This window comes from Rana temporaria, chromosome 7 (genome assembly GCF_905171775.1).
Source record: "Rana temporaria chromosome 7, aRanTem1.1, whole genome shotgun sequence".
Lineage (NCBI taxonomy): Eukaryota > Metazoa > Chordata > Amphibia > Anura > Ranidae > Rana > Rana temporaria.
The window spans coordinates 77,154,008-77,170,146 of NC_053495.1; the positions used below are offsets into that span (position 1 = coordinate 77,154,008).

General features: G+C 48.3%; 1 protein-coding gene across 1 annotated transcript in view; it reads right to left on the reverse strand.

Moving 5' to 3' along the window:
* Positions 1 to 16,139, reverse strand: part of OGN (osteoglycin) — a 515,507-nt gene that overhangs the window by 266,896 nt on the left and 232,472 nt on the right. Inside the window, exon 3 of the mRNA XM_040359589.1 lies at positions 1,062 to 1,220. Within this exon, the coding sequence (XP_040215523.1) occupies positions 1,062 to 1,220 (159 nt within the window). The remainder of the gene's footprint in view (positions 1 to 1,061; positions 1,221 to 16,139) is intronic.

Below are 16,139 nucleotides of genomic sequence, written 5' to 3' on the forward strand. Positions count from 1 at the left end.
TAAAAAAAAAACTAAAAACCCATACTTCTCTTTTAATCCTGCCATGTAATGTATCCCTCAGGCTTTCAGCATGTAAGGGGTTAAATGATTAATCCTCCCATGTAATGTATCCCTCAGGGCATTCAACATGCCAAATACCTAGCAGGATTCATCATTTAACCCCTTACCTGCAGAAAGCCCTGAGGGATACATTACATAGCAGAATTAATCATTTAACCCCTTACATGCTGTCTGAAAGCCCTGAGGGATAATTCATGAAGCTCAGTAAATTATTAATCCGATTCCTGCAGCAGAAGGGGGGGGGGCTTAGAGGGGGCTTTTGGCATGTATTGCATGTAATGCATTAACACGTGGCACGTGGCATGACTCTCCCTAACTAACTGCTGCTCCATCATGATCCATATGACATGGCTCCCTGCCTCCCCTCACAGACTGACTCACTCATCGTAACTCACCTTTTTTTGTTGTCCATCGATATGCCACAAACACTGTCGACTCAGTTACCTGTCCCAGATGAAGGCACTGCACACTTCCAGATCTGGCACCAGGAGGAAGGGTGGAGGAGAAGATAGAGGCGGCTTTCAGAATCGTGGGCCGGACTTTCTAGGACTGGCCAGCCCCGCCACAGCACATGACCACATTCACCCAATCACAGGGCGACCAGCTGCCGCAACATGGCGGCCGGGTCATAATAAATAAAATTTTACGGACTAGAGAAAAGTGACACAAACGGTGTGGGATTTCGCCCCCCCCCCCCCCAATGTTGCGCCCGGTGCCACGGGACCCCCTTGCCCCCCCCCCCCACGCTACGCCTCTGGTACACTCATAGTGCAAAGTGGATTTGCCTTTAATAAATAAACCCCAGAGAGTGCTAAAAATCCGTGGGTTAGGGGGCGCAAATCTCTTGCCCTGCTCTGGGCGCTGACAACCCAAACTACGCCACTGATTATGATTACCAGAAAATAAGAAACAACGGTGGCTGATATGATGAAGCTTTCAAGTAATATACATAATCTTAAAATATATCTACATACATCTTAAAAATCTTGAGTTTTACTTACGAAAATCAGAGAAGTCTTTTACAGTGATTTTCTTAATTTTGTTGAACCGTGCATATAGGTATGCAGTCTCCTTGGGTAAGGGAGGCACTTCTTCAATCTCCGTTTCTTCACAGTAAACTGACCCACTTAAACACACACAAGCCAAGCACGTAGGTAAATCTGAAATTAAGTAATCAGGATTAGAGATGGACTGAACAAACCCCTGTTCAGTTTGAGCCAGAGTTTTTGAACATCACAAAAGTTTGGACACGAACGACGAACCCTATTGAAGTCTATAAGACCCGAACTGGAAATATTAAAATTACCCATTTTGTAGGTTTAAATGCAAGGTATTGGCCATGAATAGAGTATGGTACCAATGCAAGAAAAAAACATTTTAAAAAGATCACTTTTAAAGGGGCAGTGATTTTAACCTCCCTGGTGGTAATCCCGAGTGTGGCTCTGGGTCACTGGCGTGCCTATTGCATTAGGGTGTGCACCCCAAAGCTCAAATACACGTGTGTGTGTAAAAAAAAAAATATATATATATATATATATATATATATATATATATATATATATATAAAAACACACATACATACATACACACACTGTACACACAAACACACATACTCTTATAAATAAACGTGAACAAACATTTTTAAATGTATTAAAACAATTTTTAACACTTCATTTTTATATTTTTACAATTTATTGTTCACACTAGTGGTTAGGGGTAGTAAAACTCTGTGGTTGAGCCATGCTTTTATCACCCCTCAACCGCTACCACCTTTTTAGCTGTAGAGGCAGCGGCTGGGCGTGTTCACTTGCAATTATACCCTCCCTTCATTAAAGAGTTAGAATTTCAGCAGTTTGTTTTTTTACATCAATTTCCTTTCATTTTTAAATTGCCCTGTCTATCCACTACACATCACAGCTCAATGCAGGGTGGTGTGAATGGGCTTGGTTGGCACTGTTGTTTGCGTGGATGCCTCTCTGCATGCTCTTGCACATAGGTCAGCCCATTCATTTTAATGCACTCACCTATATGTGAAAAACAAGGAAAAGAAGTCCCTGGCTCTTTTCTAAAAACATCCTGCATAGAACCGCATTCTGATGCAGCACCATTCAGTTTGGGATGTGTGTTTGCAGATGCATGGGGGTGTCATTGACAATTAGTGGGACCCCCATTTAAGTGCAGTGCATTTCCCTGTGTGTTGGGAAAGCATGCGATTTTGTGGGCTTTCCCAGCACACATAGATGTCGTCGATCTAGAATGAATGTTCTATTTAAACAAAATAGGTTCCTGGGAATGTCCCGTGTTCTATAAAATCAGCAGCACCATAAAACCTGCGACTGTTATTGAACCATCACCAGTTTATATTCTCCTGACAGGGTATGAGTATTAGTGTCACAGTTGCCAAACAATCCAGAATAGGCTGTAACCCCCCTGCTCACCTGCCCCACCACTGTATCCCCCCTCCTGCTCACCTGCCCCACCACTGTAATCCCCCTGCTCACCTGCCCCACCACTCTAACCCCCCTGCTCACCTGCCCCACCACTGTATCCATAGTTGCCAACATTTGAAAAAAAATTCCAGGGACACTTTGCAGCACAGCTATTAAGCTCCCGAACCAAGTCGCGAACATGCCGCCGCGCTCGCGACCAATGGCTCCGCATCTTAAAGGGGACATACCTGGACGCCCATGTGCGCAGCCGTGCCATTCTGTCGCCGTACATAGTCTTGCGGCGGTTGGCACAGCATTGCCTGTGCCCAATACAGCCTGGCCTGCCTGTGCCCAATACAGCCTCACCTGTGGAGAGGAAGAGGCACCTGTGGAGAGGATCAGCAGAGAGCGGGATTGCCCGCTGTAATAGCTTTCATTTGAATTTCCCGTCTTCCCGGGGCTCATCGTCACATAGCCCCACCTCTTAGCCCAATGCCTTTGATGACGTCACATGTCCGACACTGGACCGGCGTTCTGTCGATCAAAGGTGCTGGACCAAGAGGTGGAGCTATGTGACATGAGCCCCGGGAACACTGGAAGTTCTAATGAAAGCTATTACAGCGGGCAATTCCACTCTCTGCTGACAGCTGGCCTCTTCCTCTCCTCTCTCTTCCCCTGGCTGGGAGACCATGCCAGCGATGCTCTTATCCTCACCGGGCGGCCCAGGGGCGGACTGACAACTCATGGGGCCCCCAGGCAATAGAAGACCATGGGGCCCCCGGGCAATAGAAGACCATGGGGCACACAGTAGGGCACATCAGGGAGTACACAGCACATCACAGGGCATGGGGCAGAGCACTGGGATCCTCCAGACACAGCACAGTGTCTTTCAGGGCAGCCGTGGGGGGAGAAGGCACAGGGGGACACTGTGGGGTGGGTTGGTGGAAGGCACAGAGGGACACTGTGGGGGGGGGTTAAGGCACAGGGGGACACGGTGGGTGGAGGACACTGTGGGGGGGTGTAAGGCACAGGGGGACACTGTGGGGGGTGGAAGCCATAGGGGGACACTGTGGGGGGTGTAAGGCATAGGGGGGGATGGTGGGGGAGTGTAAAGCACAGGGGGACACGGTGGGTGGAGGAGAACACAGGGGGACACCGTGTGGGGGGGGGGGGGGAAGGCACAGGGGGACACTGTGGGGGGGTGGAGGACACAGGGGGACACTGTGAGGGGTGTAAGGCACAAGGGGACACGGTGGGTGGAGGAGGACATAGGGGGATACGGTGTGGGGGGTGTAAGGCACAAGGGGACAGTGTGGGGGGTGTGAGGCACAGGGGGACGGTGTGGGGGGTGCGAGGCACAGGGGGACGGTGTGGGGGGTGCAAGGCACAGGGGGACGGTGTGGGGGGTGTGAGGCACAGGGGGACGATGTGGGGGGTGTGAGGCACAGGGGGACAGTGTGGGGGGTGCGAGGCACAGGGGGATGGTGTGGGGGGTGCGAGGCACAGGGGGACGGTGTGGGGGGTGTGAGGCACAGGGGGACGGTGTGGGGGGTGTAAGGCACAGGGGGACGGTGTGGGGGGTGTAAGGCACAGGGGGATAGTGTGGTGGGTGTAAGGCACAGGGGGATAGTGGGGGGGGTGTAAGGCACAGGGGGATAGTGTGGGGGGTGTAAGGCACAGGGGGATAGTGTGGGGGTGTAAGGCACAGGGGGATAGTGTGGGGGTGTAAGGCACAGGGGGATAGTGTGGGGGTGTAAGGCACAGGGGGATAGTGTGGGGGTGTAAGGTACAGGGGGATAGTGTGGGGGTGTAAGGCACAGGGGGATAGTGTGGGGGTGTGAGGCACAGGGGGACAGTGTGGGGGTGAGAGAGAGAGGGTGGTGGATGAGAGAGAGAGAGAGAGAGGGGGTGGATGAGAGAGAGAGAGAGAGGGGGGTGGGTTGGAGAGAGGGGGATGTAAAAGAGAGAGAGAGGGGGATAGATGAGAGAGGGAGATGGATGGGAGAGAGAGGGGGTGAGTGAAATTGACCCCCTAGCCTGGCCTGCGGTCCTTCCTGTCCCAGCCCCTGTCTGTAGTGGGTAGGTGTGTGATGCACCTACCTCCCGCCCATCCTCGTCCCCTGGGCACTCGGCCAGACCATCTTTCTTCCTGATGACAGGCTGTCACAGCTGGGACTGAGAGCCGACGTGGAGGTGGTGTACATGCTCTGGGAGGTGCCGGGGATGCCGCGCTTACTGCTGCTCAGCCTCAGGTCAGGGTGGCGATTCTCCCACTCCCTCTCGTTGCTGTTTCTTCAAGCCAGCCTCACACTTGACTCGGAGCTCAGCTGTGTTGGACCCCAGCCTCCCAGGAGCAGTAGCGCGGAGGAGGAAGTAAAATCCTTCATGTGCCTCGCTTTCAATGCTGATGGGGGGTTGCAGCCGTGACGTCACTGGTTGCTACACGCCAAGCGGCACAGGCGTTAGCAACCAGGGCAGGGGAAGACTAGCCAGCAGCGCAGCTCCACCCACCTCGTCCCTCCAGCACGGCTCGGGACTGCAGTCAGATTTTCGGGGGGAACCTTCAGGGGCGGACTGAGCTGACCGCCCCCCCCCCTGATCCTCACTCAGCTGCGGCCCCCCTGATCCTCATTCAGCGCCACGGACGGATCGCGGACAGCTGCGGCGGCCAATGTTGTTTCGGTCTGCGTTCCTTCCCCACTAGCCGGGACAAGTCCCGGCAGGCTAAATTGGCCGGGACTAGGTCCTATTTGACGGGACTGTCCCGTTAAAAACGGGACAGTTGGCAAGTATGCTGTATCCCCCCTCCTGCTCACCTGCCTGACCACTGTAACCCCCCTGCTCACCTGCCCCACCACTGTATCCCCCCCTGCTCACCTGCCCCACCCCTGTAACCTCCCTGCTCACCTGCCCCACCACTGTAACCCCCCTGCTCACCTTCCCCACCACTGTAACCCCCCTGCTCACCTGCCCCACCACTGTAACCCCCCTGCTCACCTTCCCCACCACTGTAACCCCCCTGCTCACCTGCCCCACCACTGTACCCCTGGTCTTCAGCCCCACCTCTGTAAAGCATGCTGGGACTTGTAGCCCTATCACAGGCTGTAATGCTCCTGCAGAGCATAGTGGGACTTTTAGTTCTATCACAGGCTGAAATTAAAGTGCAGAGCAAGCTGGTACTTGTCCCATCACAGGCTGCAATAGAGGAGCAAGACATGCTGGGACCTGTAGTTCTATCCCAGGCTATACATCGTTTTGGTTTCTCCCTTCCCAATCCAAGCCACTCTCTCCCCTCCTCCCTGTCTCGATAAAGCATGGGAAAGTTTGTAGAACTGAAGTCAGCGGTGTTCCTCCTTCCCCTCCTCTTCTGTGTACACAGAGCTGAATGAGGAGAAGGGGGAGGAGACAGCTTTGTTCTGAAGTGTGTGTGGGTGGGTGAGATGGGCTGCAGGACAGGAGACAATCATCTGAAGCATGTGAGGTGACCAACCTCTTGGTACGCCGAGTCTGCTGGCATCGGTCCTGGCAGCCAGTCATTGTCTCGGCGGTATACACAGGGCAGTGATGGCTGCGAGAGCCCCCGCGGTGGCAGGATGTGTTGCTAAAACCGGCTTGCTCCTGTGAGTGCAAGCCACTGGCCACAGTGTAAGCAGGCAGCGGAGTGATATTCAGCTGCCAGGGAGCTGAAACTATAGGGGTAGCATCGGATAATGCGGTCGGCCCGTGGCTTGCACACACAGGAGTTACATAGCCAAATGAAACATAGTCCCATTAGCAGCACTGACATTGTCACATAGCAGAGATGCCAAAATGGAGATCCCGCACATACTGTCAGAAAATAAGCCCTGGGGTGTGCCAGATGTGCCTGAGCATTAGGGTGTGCCCAGGCATACCTGGCACACCCCGTGCGCACGCCTATGCTCTGGGTTAATTTTCAGTACAAAAGCGGTAACCCCGAGCCACACTCGGGAGTACTCCGTAGTATCCCTGTACTGTTACTTACCCTGTCCCTACAATCATCCGATGTTCTCCTGCTGTGTCCTCCGGCAGATGCCGACATCTTCCAGGTTCCCTTCCCTGCGAGCGCCACGACACAAATAGGCGGAAACCGGTTTCTGCCTGGAAACTTAAGAACGACCTTGGCATCCAAAAAGCGTCCCTTTAGGTCAAATGCGGTTTTAAACCAGTTAGAAGACTGCTATAGTGAATTAGAATCACTTGCAGAATTGAGTGCTAGTTATCAGTGGGGAAATTCCTCATCAGACACTGAATGTGATAACAGTGACGATTCTGCGACTGAGCTCAGTGATGTGTAAACTTGGTGCTTTATTGGCTGTGGTACGGATCAGGCAACGCCCCCAAGATTCCCATTTACTTCAGCATCTGGTATGAAAGTAGACATTGAACATGACAACCCCTTGGCATACTTACAATTTTTTCTGACCGATGAGGTTATTGAAAAAATAGTTGCCGAGACGAACCGGTACAAAGAGCAACAATTAGCTACTATGCATCAGAAGTTTCCAAGAAGCAGAAAGTAGTAACCAGTGACCAAAGATGACATTTGGAAATTTATGGGCCTAATAATACTTCAGGGAGTAGTGGGGAAACCCCTGCAGAAGTGGTATTGGACAACTAATAAATAACTTGCCACTCCATTCTTTGACAAGAAAGATGTGTGTCTAATGAGTACAGTTTATAATACCTCCACTCAGGGCCGCCATCAGGGGGGTACAGGCAGTACACCTGTAAGGGGCCCGGAGGCCCACAGGGCCCCATATGGCAACTCCCCTTTTTTTTATTTTATTTTTATAAAAAAAAAATATTTTTAATATATTTTTATTTTGTTTTTTAATAAAGGGCCATATTTTTTTTTGGAGGTCCCCAGGGGCCCGAAGGCCCCCATGGCCCTGGATGGCAGCCCCCCCCCCTTTTTTTTTATTTATTTTTTATAAAAAAAAAATGTTTATATATTTTTATTTTATTTTTTATTAAAGGGCCATTTTTTTTTAGGGGTACGGGGGGCTTGGAGATCCCAGGGCCCCGGATGACAACCCCCCTTTTTTTATAAAAAAAATATATAGTTTTTTACTTATTTATATATATATATATATATATATATATATATATACATACATATGTATTATTATTATTATTATTATTATTAAAGGGCCCAGAGGTCCCCAGGGCCTCGGATGGCAACCCCCCTTTTTTTATAAAAAATAAATAAAATTTATATTATTTTATTCCTTTTTTTTCCTTTTTTATATATATATATATATATATATATATATATATATATATATATATATATATATATATATTTTTTTATTAACCACTTGACCACTGGGCACTTAAACACCCTTCCTGACCAGACCAATTTTCAGCTTTCGATGCTCTCACATTTTGAATGACAATAACTCAGTCATACAACACTGTAACCAAATAACATTTTTGTCTTTTTTTTCCCCACAAATAGAGCTTTCTTTTGGTGGTATTTGATCACCTCTGCGGTTTTTATTTTTTCCGCTATAAATGAAAAAAGAAAATTTTGTAAAAAAAATGAATTTTTCTTCATTTCTATCATAACATTTTGCAAAAAAGTCATTTTTCCTCATAAATTTGGACTAAAATGTATACTGCTACATATTTTTGGTAAAAAAAAATAAAAATGGGATATTAGCACTGTAGTGGCACTGGGCACGGTAGTGGCACTGATGGAGCACTGGCGGCACTGATGAGTACTGTAGTGGCACTGGTGCGGCACTGACAGACACTAGCAGCACCAATGGGCACTGAAGTGGCAGAGGTGGCACTGGTGGGGACTGTAGTGGCAGTGGTGGGGACTGTAGTGGCACTGGTGGCACAGATGGGGACTGTAGGGGCACTGGTGGGGACTGTAGTGGCACTGGTGGGGACTGTAGTGGCACAGATTGGGACTGTAAGGGCACTGATGGGTAGTGTAGTGGCACTGTGTGGCACTGCTAGGCTCTGCTGGGCACAATGTAGATTTTCACTCACTTTAAAAATCGCTTCTCTCCTCACACGCTGTATGAGAGAAGAGAAGACCTCGGGATGACCTTTTTTTTGTTTACATTTGTCTGCTCCCTCATCGGAGGGAGCGATCAGGTGGTGAAGAGCCGCTATCATTGGCTCTTCACCGTGATCCGTGTTGCGTTGGGTCCCCTGGACCCTGTGAGCACGGACACTTCCGCGAGCGCGTCTCAGGGGGTGCGCAAATGAGGAAGTGCACGAGGACGTCCCAGGGACATCGTGTCACAACAACTCGACCGCGCTGTAGCAGTATTTTTGCTATAGCGCGGTCGGCAAGTGGTTAAAGGGCTCAGAGGTCCCCAGGGCCCCATGTGGCAAACCCCCTTTTTTTATTTGTTATAAATGTTTATTTTTTTATTTTTGTTTATATATATTTATTTATTTATTTTTTATTAATTTTTATTATTATTATTAAAGGGCCCAGAGGTCCCGGATGGCAACCCCCCTTTTTTGTAATTTCTTTTTATAAAAAAAAAATTGTGTATATATATATATATATATATATATATATATATATATATATATATATATATATATTTATTAAAGGGCCCAGAGGTCCCCAGGGCCCGGATGGCTACCCCCCTTTTTTATATATATTTTTCTTTATTTCTTTTTTTTTTGTAAAGGCCCCCCTTCTCAATTTGCGACAGCCCCCCCGCTTCTCAATTTCAGGCGGCAGCACCCCCCCCCCCCCCCCGGTTCTCTGCTCCAGGGGGCCCATGCCTGAAGCTGTGTAAGGGGCCCCATAATTCCTGATGGCTGCCCTGCCTCCACTGTAATGGTACACACGAAAGGTGGGAAAGAAATCATAAAGTCACAAGTAGTGATAGACTACAATAACATCATGGGAGGTGTCGACAGAGTAGGCCAAACAATGACGTTCTAACCAGCAATGAGGAAACAGCAAAGGAAGTCCTACAAGAAGATCTTCAGGCATCTTCTGGAGCAATGCTTGTGCAATGCCTACATTCTACTCAAAAAAGGAGTGACACGCCTGTGATTCATTCTAACTTAATTTGGAAAGTTGTTGAATGTATCTTTGTGAACTACCAAACACCATCAATGCCCTGGACATCGTGCTGTTGGCGTTGTCAAAACGGAACGCCTGACTGGTCGTCACTTCATGGACTACATCCCACCAACCGAGAAAAAGTCAGCACCTACAAGGATGTGCATAGCTTGCTGTTATGCAGTCCCATATTTCAAAAATGTTCATACCTGGGATGTTTACTAAACCAACATGCAGTGACTAGTAATATTGCACCCTTGTTTGGACTAATTTCAGTGTTTTCAGTTTGATTACATTATTGAATAAAATATGTTATTAAATTATTATTTTTTTTATAATTGTTTATTATATTATAATTTATGATTTTGTGTTTCAAACTTTATCATATTGTGCTCCCCGTGCTATGAAATGTGTACAAGTACTGTGAGTTGTTTTATCAGACTGCTGCTGGGATATAGGCTGCTAATTCCTATGAAGTATAAGATATAAATGTCCAGCGCTGTCTATCCATGTGCATTTAAATGCGTGTATTGCTCAGACAAAATAATATACTACTAATTTGCTTCTACAATGTGAATTAATATAGCTAATAAATTAATTAAGCAATGAATGCTCAGATATATATAGAAAAAGGAGAAACTAAAGGTACCAACATCCCAAAAATATTAACTTCAAAAAGGAGAGGATTGGGGCAAATAGGATTTTTCTGGTATCGTCATGTAATGACACTGCTATGTGAGTACTTATGAAAAATGCTGGATCTCAGCTGCAGAGGCTTCTCAGGACTAACCACCAGTTCACTCTCTATGCAATCAGAAAGTTTGGGGTTAATTCATCACAACCTCAATTAGATACCAACGTGAATCTAGCTTATTGCATCATAAGCATGGCAAGATAAGGAAATATTAAAGTCTCTCAGGTAGAATGGAACGTTACTGTGTACCCTTGCAATGCAGTATTCAAGAGACAGGTATGTATGTGGCAGAGTACTTAGTATATGGCATTTATAATGTTACTTCACATTAATTAAGCCCAAATACTGATATAGGTACAGTCAGGGGCGGACTGACAGCTCATGGGCCCCCTGGGCAAAAGGTGATTATGGGGTCCCCGGGCAATAGGAGATTATGGGACCCCCGGCAATAGGAGATTATGGGGCCCCCAGACCATAGGAGATTATGGGGCCACACAGTATACACACATACAGTATACACACACACAGAGACATGCAGTATACAAACACAGTATACACACACAGTATACATACACACAGAATACACACACAGTATACATACACACAGAATACACACACACACACACACACACACACACTGAAAAGGTACTGGAGAGGCGGGGCAGCTATAATCTTTGGATTTTTAGACCAAAAGGATGTCGATAAGGGACATTTCAGGGACAGATGTAAACAAACACTGATTTTTACATACCCTGGTTTTACTGAGGCTGGCAACCCTGATGGGGCCCCCTAGTGGCATGGGGCCCTCGGGCAGTGCCCGAGTGCCGGAATGGTCAGTCCACCCCTGGGTACAGTCCTTCTCAATATAAGATCAAGTATCTAATAGAAGGGGTCACATCAACTATCAATCCGTCCAAGCAACATGCCGACTGGTTAATGGTAACAATGCAAGACAGGTATGTTTGATCAAGATACTTGCGGTTCTGCTGGGTGCTGTAGTACACTGTCTGGAGGTTGGATGTTGTAAGTAGCAGAGTCCCAGGTTCCTGGATGCTGAAGAATCCCTCTATGGCTGAGACAGGATACAGAGGGCTGAGGGCATGCAGCCTGCAGGTTCAGGGAGACAGGAGATCCGTGAGCTGGATACAAATGGGGTGACAAGGTCTCCGGAAGGATCCTGGGTTTGTGGGTGCGGGCAGGGTGTTCCCAGATGACGGCAGGAATCCGACAGAATAACGGAACAACCTGCCGTCATTTCTGGGGATTTAAATAGCCCCGAATTCGCGGGGAAAACGGAGGAGGACGCTGGTCGCACTTCCGCGTTCCAGCGTGGAACGCAGACGTCCGCGCACCGGAAGTGACGTGGACGTCTTGCAGAACGGAGCGCAGCTGCTTGGATGAGACACAGCTGCGCTCGTTCTGAAATAGAAACATCAGAGATGTTACACGTCATAAGACATTACACCATCATAATTTTTTATATAATAAAGTTTATTTACATAACATCAACATACATATTAAAATAGATATTGAAGGACACTTTTACTCTGAGTGGCAATACCCCCTCTACTTGGTTTCCACCCAGACGAATTTGTCACCAATTTGCATAGCATGTATGAGGCTGGGTTCACACTTGTGCGGTGCGAATTCCAGCTCTGTTTTCTCTACGAAGAGAAAAAACAGCTGTTCAGCGGTTCGTCTCCATTGTAGCTGACCTGGGAGAGGGGAGGTGTAGTGAGCAGGGAGAGAATTTGTGTTCAGAATGGTGTTCTGTCTCAAGGACATATAGCTAAACCTTCTTGTCCCATAAACTTCAGATACCATATTTCTTTGATCTCAGTTTTATTAGAACAAGCCAGGTGAAACTACAAATAGACAGAAATAGACCTCAATAAGTACAATATTGCATACATTACAGCATACATTACAGAAACAATGCTATACAATACAAGATGAGATAATAAAAACATACTTTTTAAGTTCTCTAATGGGTGATGGTGATAGATTGAGAAATACATGTCTTACTTCCTGCAGTATCTTTTTAAAGAATGGTGGCTGGTTCACTTCCTGTGAAGATTCTACCCAGAATTCCCTGCTTACTAACAACTTCCTTAACTACACATACAGTAATCAAATAAACAGAACATTGCAGCAATACCAAAAAAGAACACTAGATGGAGCCTACACTCCACATATGATTGTCTTATATAAATTACAAACCTTACATGTAATTTTAACAACACAGGTAAAAATAATCAGCATAGACATCTGGTGGACAGAACACTCCCCACCTGATGTGAAGTGACGTCACTAACAGAGTCCTCCGTAGAAAGCAACAAAACATGTTCAGTCACTGGTCTTAAGAATACTTTAGCCCTATTCTGTTGAAAGATCTTGACCTTACAGACACGATTATCCTTGCTTGGGAGTAATTTGGTGACCAGACCTAAAGGCCACATATTCCTTAATTTGCTTGGAATCTAGGAGCCAGCTAAAAAAGTTAGGAGCCAGAAAACGCGCCCCGTCCCGACGAGCTTGTGCGCAGAAGCGAACACATACGTGAGCAGCGCCCGCATATGTAAACAGTGTTCAAACCACACATGTGAGGTATCGCCGCGATTGGTAGAGCTAGAGCAATAATTCTAGCCCTAGACCTCCTCTGTAACTCAAAACATGCAACCTGTAGAATTTTTTAAACGTCGCCTATGGAGATTTTAAAGGGTAAAAGTTTGTCGCTGTTAAGACCTGCAGTGGTTAAGGTACTGCGGCCTTCTTTCCGTCCCTCAATCGCCGAGCATAAGTGATTATCGCTACCATAGAAGGTAGAGGTATAGTGGAGATGAATGCAGTTTCCAAGATGAATGTTCCCCCCAAACATGAGCCAAGACTTCATGAAGGGTGTCCAGATATACAATAGCTTTATTAAGAGGCAGGTCTTATATACAGCAAAAGGAATACTTGAAGTAATCAGATGAACAATGACAATCTCCTCACACAACATCATACAATGGTTTTACTAACGACCTCTAAGGAAACAGACGTCCTGTCTCCGATGTAATCCACATGTGTTAATAACTGGTCAGTTACCCAGACGAGGTGATGCAGAGTTAAGCTCTTCTCACCTGCTAAACAATAGAAATTCACACAATGAACGCTTCTTGAGAGACAGACGAAAGTTCATTTACATGACACCGCAGACGATATTATCACAGCAAGCTCTCCCTGGGAGATATTGATATCAGTTAAGGAATAAACCAATTATCTCCAGGCAGAGAGCACCCCAAGTTTCCCAAAAGTTGGAACACCCCTTTCCACACAAGGTATCCCTACAATTACATATCCCCTGATAGCTCCGATCTGGGGGATCAACATATCCAAATTTCACCCAGATCGGTCCAGGGGTTCTTAAAAATCAAACAGAACCTATGAGAAAATCCAGAATAAAGTCTATTTTCTTCACAATACTCCCCCTTAGTTCCATGGGTCGGCATACCCGCCTAGACCCTGCCGGGTTGGCTAGGGGATGTCCGGGTCAAAATTATACTTCCAAGTCGGTTTGGTGGGAAAGCCCATCCGCATTGCCGTTCTGCTTGCCCGGGCGGTATTGCAGTGTAAAATTGTAGGGCTGCAATGCTAAACTCCAGCGCAGCAAATGGGGATTGTCTCCAGAGACTCGGTTGAGCCAGATGAGGTGGTTATGGTCAGTGGGTAGGCTAAAGGCACGGCCATAAAGGTATGGTTGGAGCTTCTTTAAGGCGCATATTAGAGCCAGGCATTCTTTTTCCATGGTGGCATAGCTGACCTCCCAAGGTAATCCTTTGCAGCTGAGGTATGCCACAGGGTGCTCCATGCCGTCTTAAGTCCCTGGAACGCCGTTGCACACTCCAAGAACCAGGCTACCTGCTTGGGTAGGGCCCTTTTGGTCAGGTCGGTGAGGGGTTTCGCTAGGGTGCTATACTCCGGGACGAACTTCCTATAATAGCCGGCGGTGCCTAGGGATGCCAATACCTGCGTCTTGGTGCAGGGCTGGGGCCAATTAGCTATGACCTCTACTTTTGTGGGTTCAGGGGGCTGTTTCCCAGACCCTACTCTAGGCCCTAGGTATTGAACCTCTGCCATGGCCCCATGGCAGTTCTCGGATTTCAGGGTGAGATTTAGTTTCTCCCCCAACCCAACTTGGTCTAGGTTACCTTGGTTAGCTGCCAGCAGGTCGGGTAAGGGGAGTCCTTCACTAGCGTCAGTGGACGGGGCACCGATAGCGGCCACGTCCTCGGAGCGCTCGAAGTACGGTTTCAACATGTTCACATGAAAGGCTCGTCTGATCCTTTCATCCGAACATTTGGCCACAATATAGGTGGTGTCGCTAATTTGTTCCACCACTTTAAATAGCCCCTGCCACGCTGCCTGTAGCTTGTCCTTTTTGGATGGTCCGAGGGCTAATACTTTTTGCCCTACTTCCAGGTTCCTATCTCGTGCTCCCCGGTCATACCATTGTTTCTGTCGTTTCTGGGCTGCCTGTAGGCTCTCCCGAACTGATTCGGTCAGGGCCCGCAGGCGGTCCCGGAACTCCAGCACGTATGGCAAAACCGGGATCCCTTCCTCTCCTGTGTTGCCCTCCCAGTGCTCCCGTATGAGGTCCAGGGGTCCCCGGACTTTTCTCCCATATAGGAGTTCGAAGGGGGAGAACCCGGTCGACGCCTGGGGCACTTCCCGGTAGGCAAACAAGAGATGGGGTAGAAATTTCTCCCATTGACCACAGGACTCTGTGAACGCTGTGAGCATCTGCTTAAGCGTGCCGTTGAATCGTTCACAAAGGCCGTTGGTCTGGGGGTGGTAGGGGAAGTTAAATAACGGTTTCACCCCGCAGCTCTGCCATAACTGTTGAGTGACAGTTGCCGTGAGCTGGGTCCCCTGATCTGAGAGTATTTCCCGGGGGAATCCTACTCGAGAAAAGATCCTGACTAGAGCTTCTGCTACTGTCTCCACCTCAATATTGGGGAGCGCCACTGCCTCAGGGTACCTGGTGGCATAGTCCACCACCATGAGGATGTAGCGCCTTCCGGAGGCGCTGGGTTTGTTGAGGGGCCCTATCAGGTCTACTGCCACTCTGGAGAATGGTTCCTCTATTATAGGTAGGGGCCGTAACTTGGCCTTGGGGTGGTCCCCACGTTTCCCAATCCTTTGACACGCATCACATGTCCTGCAGTACGTCTGCAAGTCTTTTGATATCCCTGGCCAGAAGAACGTCTGGGTAAGGCGATCCTTAGTTTTCTTGATACCCAGATGTCCGGCTAGCGGGATATCATGGCTGAGCTTTAGAAGCTCTGCTCTGTATTTGCGGGGTACAACTAGCTGCCTTTTTATAACTTGGGCTGCCCCACTTCCCACTCCCCCTGTGACCCTATATAGCAGTCCCTTGTCCCAGTGGAAGTCCTCTTGAGCATTACCTTCCTTAGGGGTACCTACGGCCTTCCTGTAACCTGCTAAGGTGGGATCTGACTGCTGGGCTTGGCCAAAGTCTTGTGGAGTGCCCCAGAAGGGGATAGGGTCCGAACATACTACAGGGTTTTCGGTTCCTACCTGTGGTTCCTCGGAGTGCGTCTGTCCAGCTCGGCGGGCTTGCGCCCTGGTAGTCACAGGGCAGGTTCCGGCGGGATCTGGGGTAAGCAGCTGTGAAGTTAGGCACCCCAAATCGTTCCCCAGCAATACTTCCGTAGGTAGGCCCGACATAATGCCTACTTCCATCTGCTTGGCTCCAGTGCCCCAATTTAACTGCACTTGGGCTGTGGGTAGTTTGTGGATGGCGCCTCCTGCCACTCTTACTGCAACAGTCCTGTTGGTGCGTGCCCTCGCAGATATGGTGTGAGGCTGCACCAGAGTGAGGGTGGCCCCA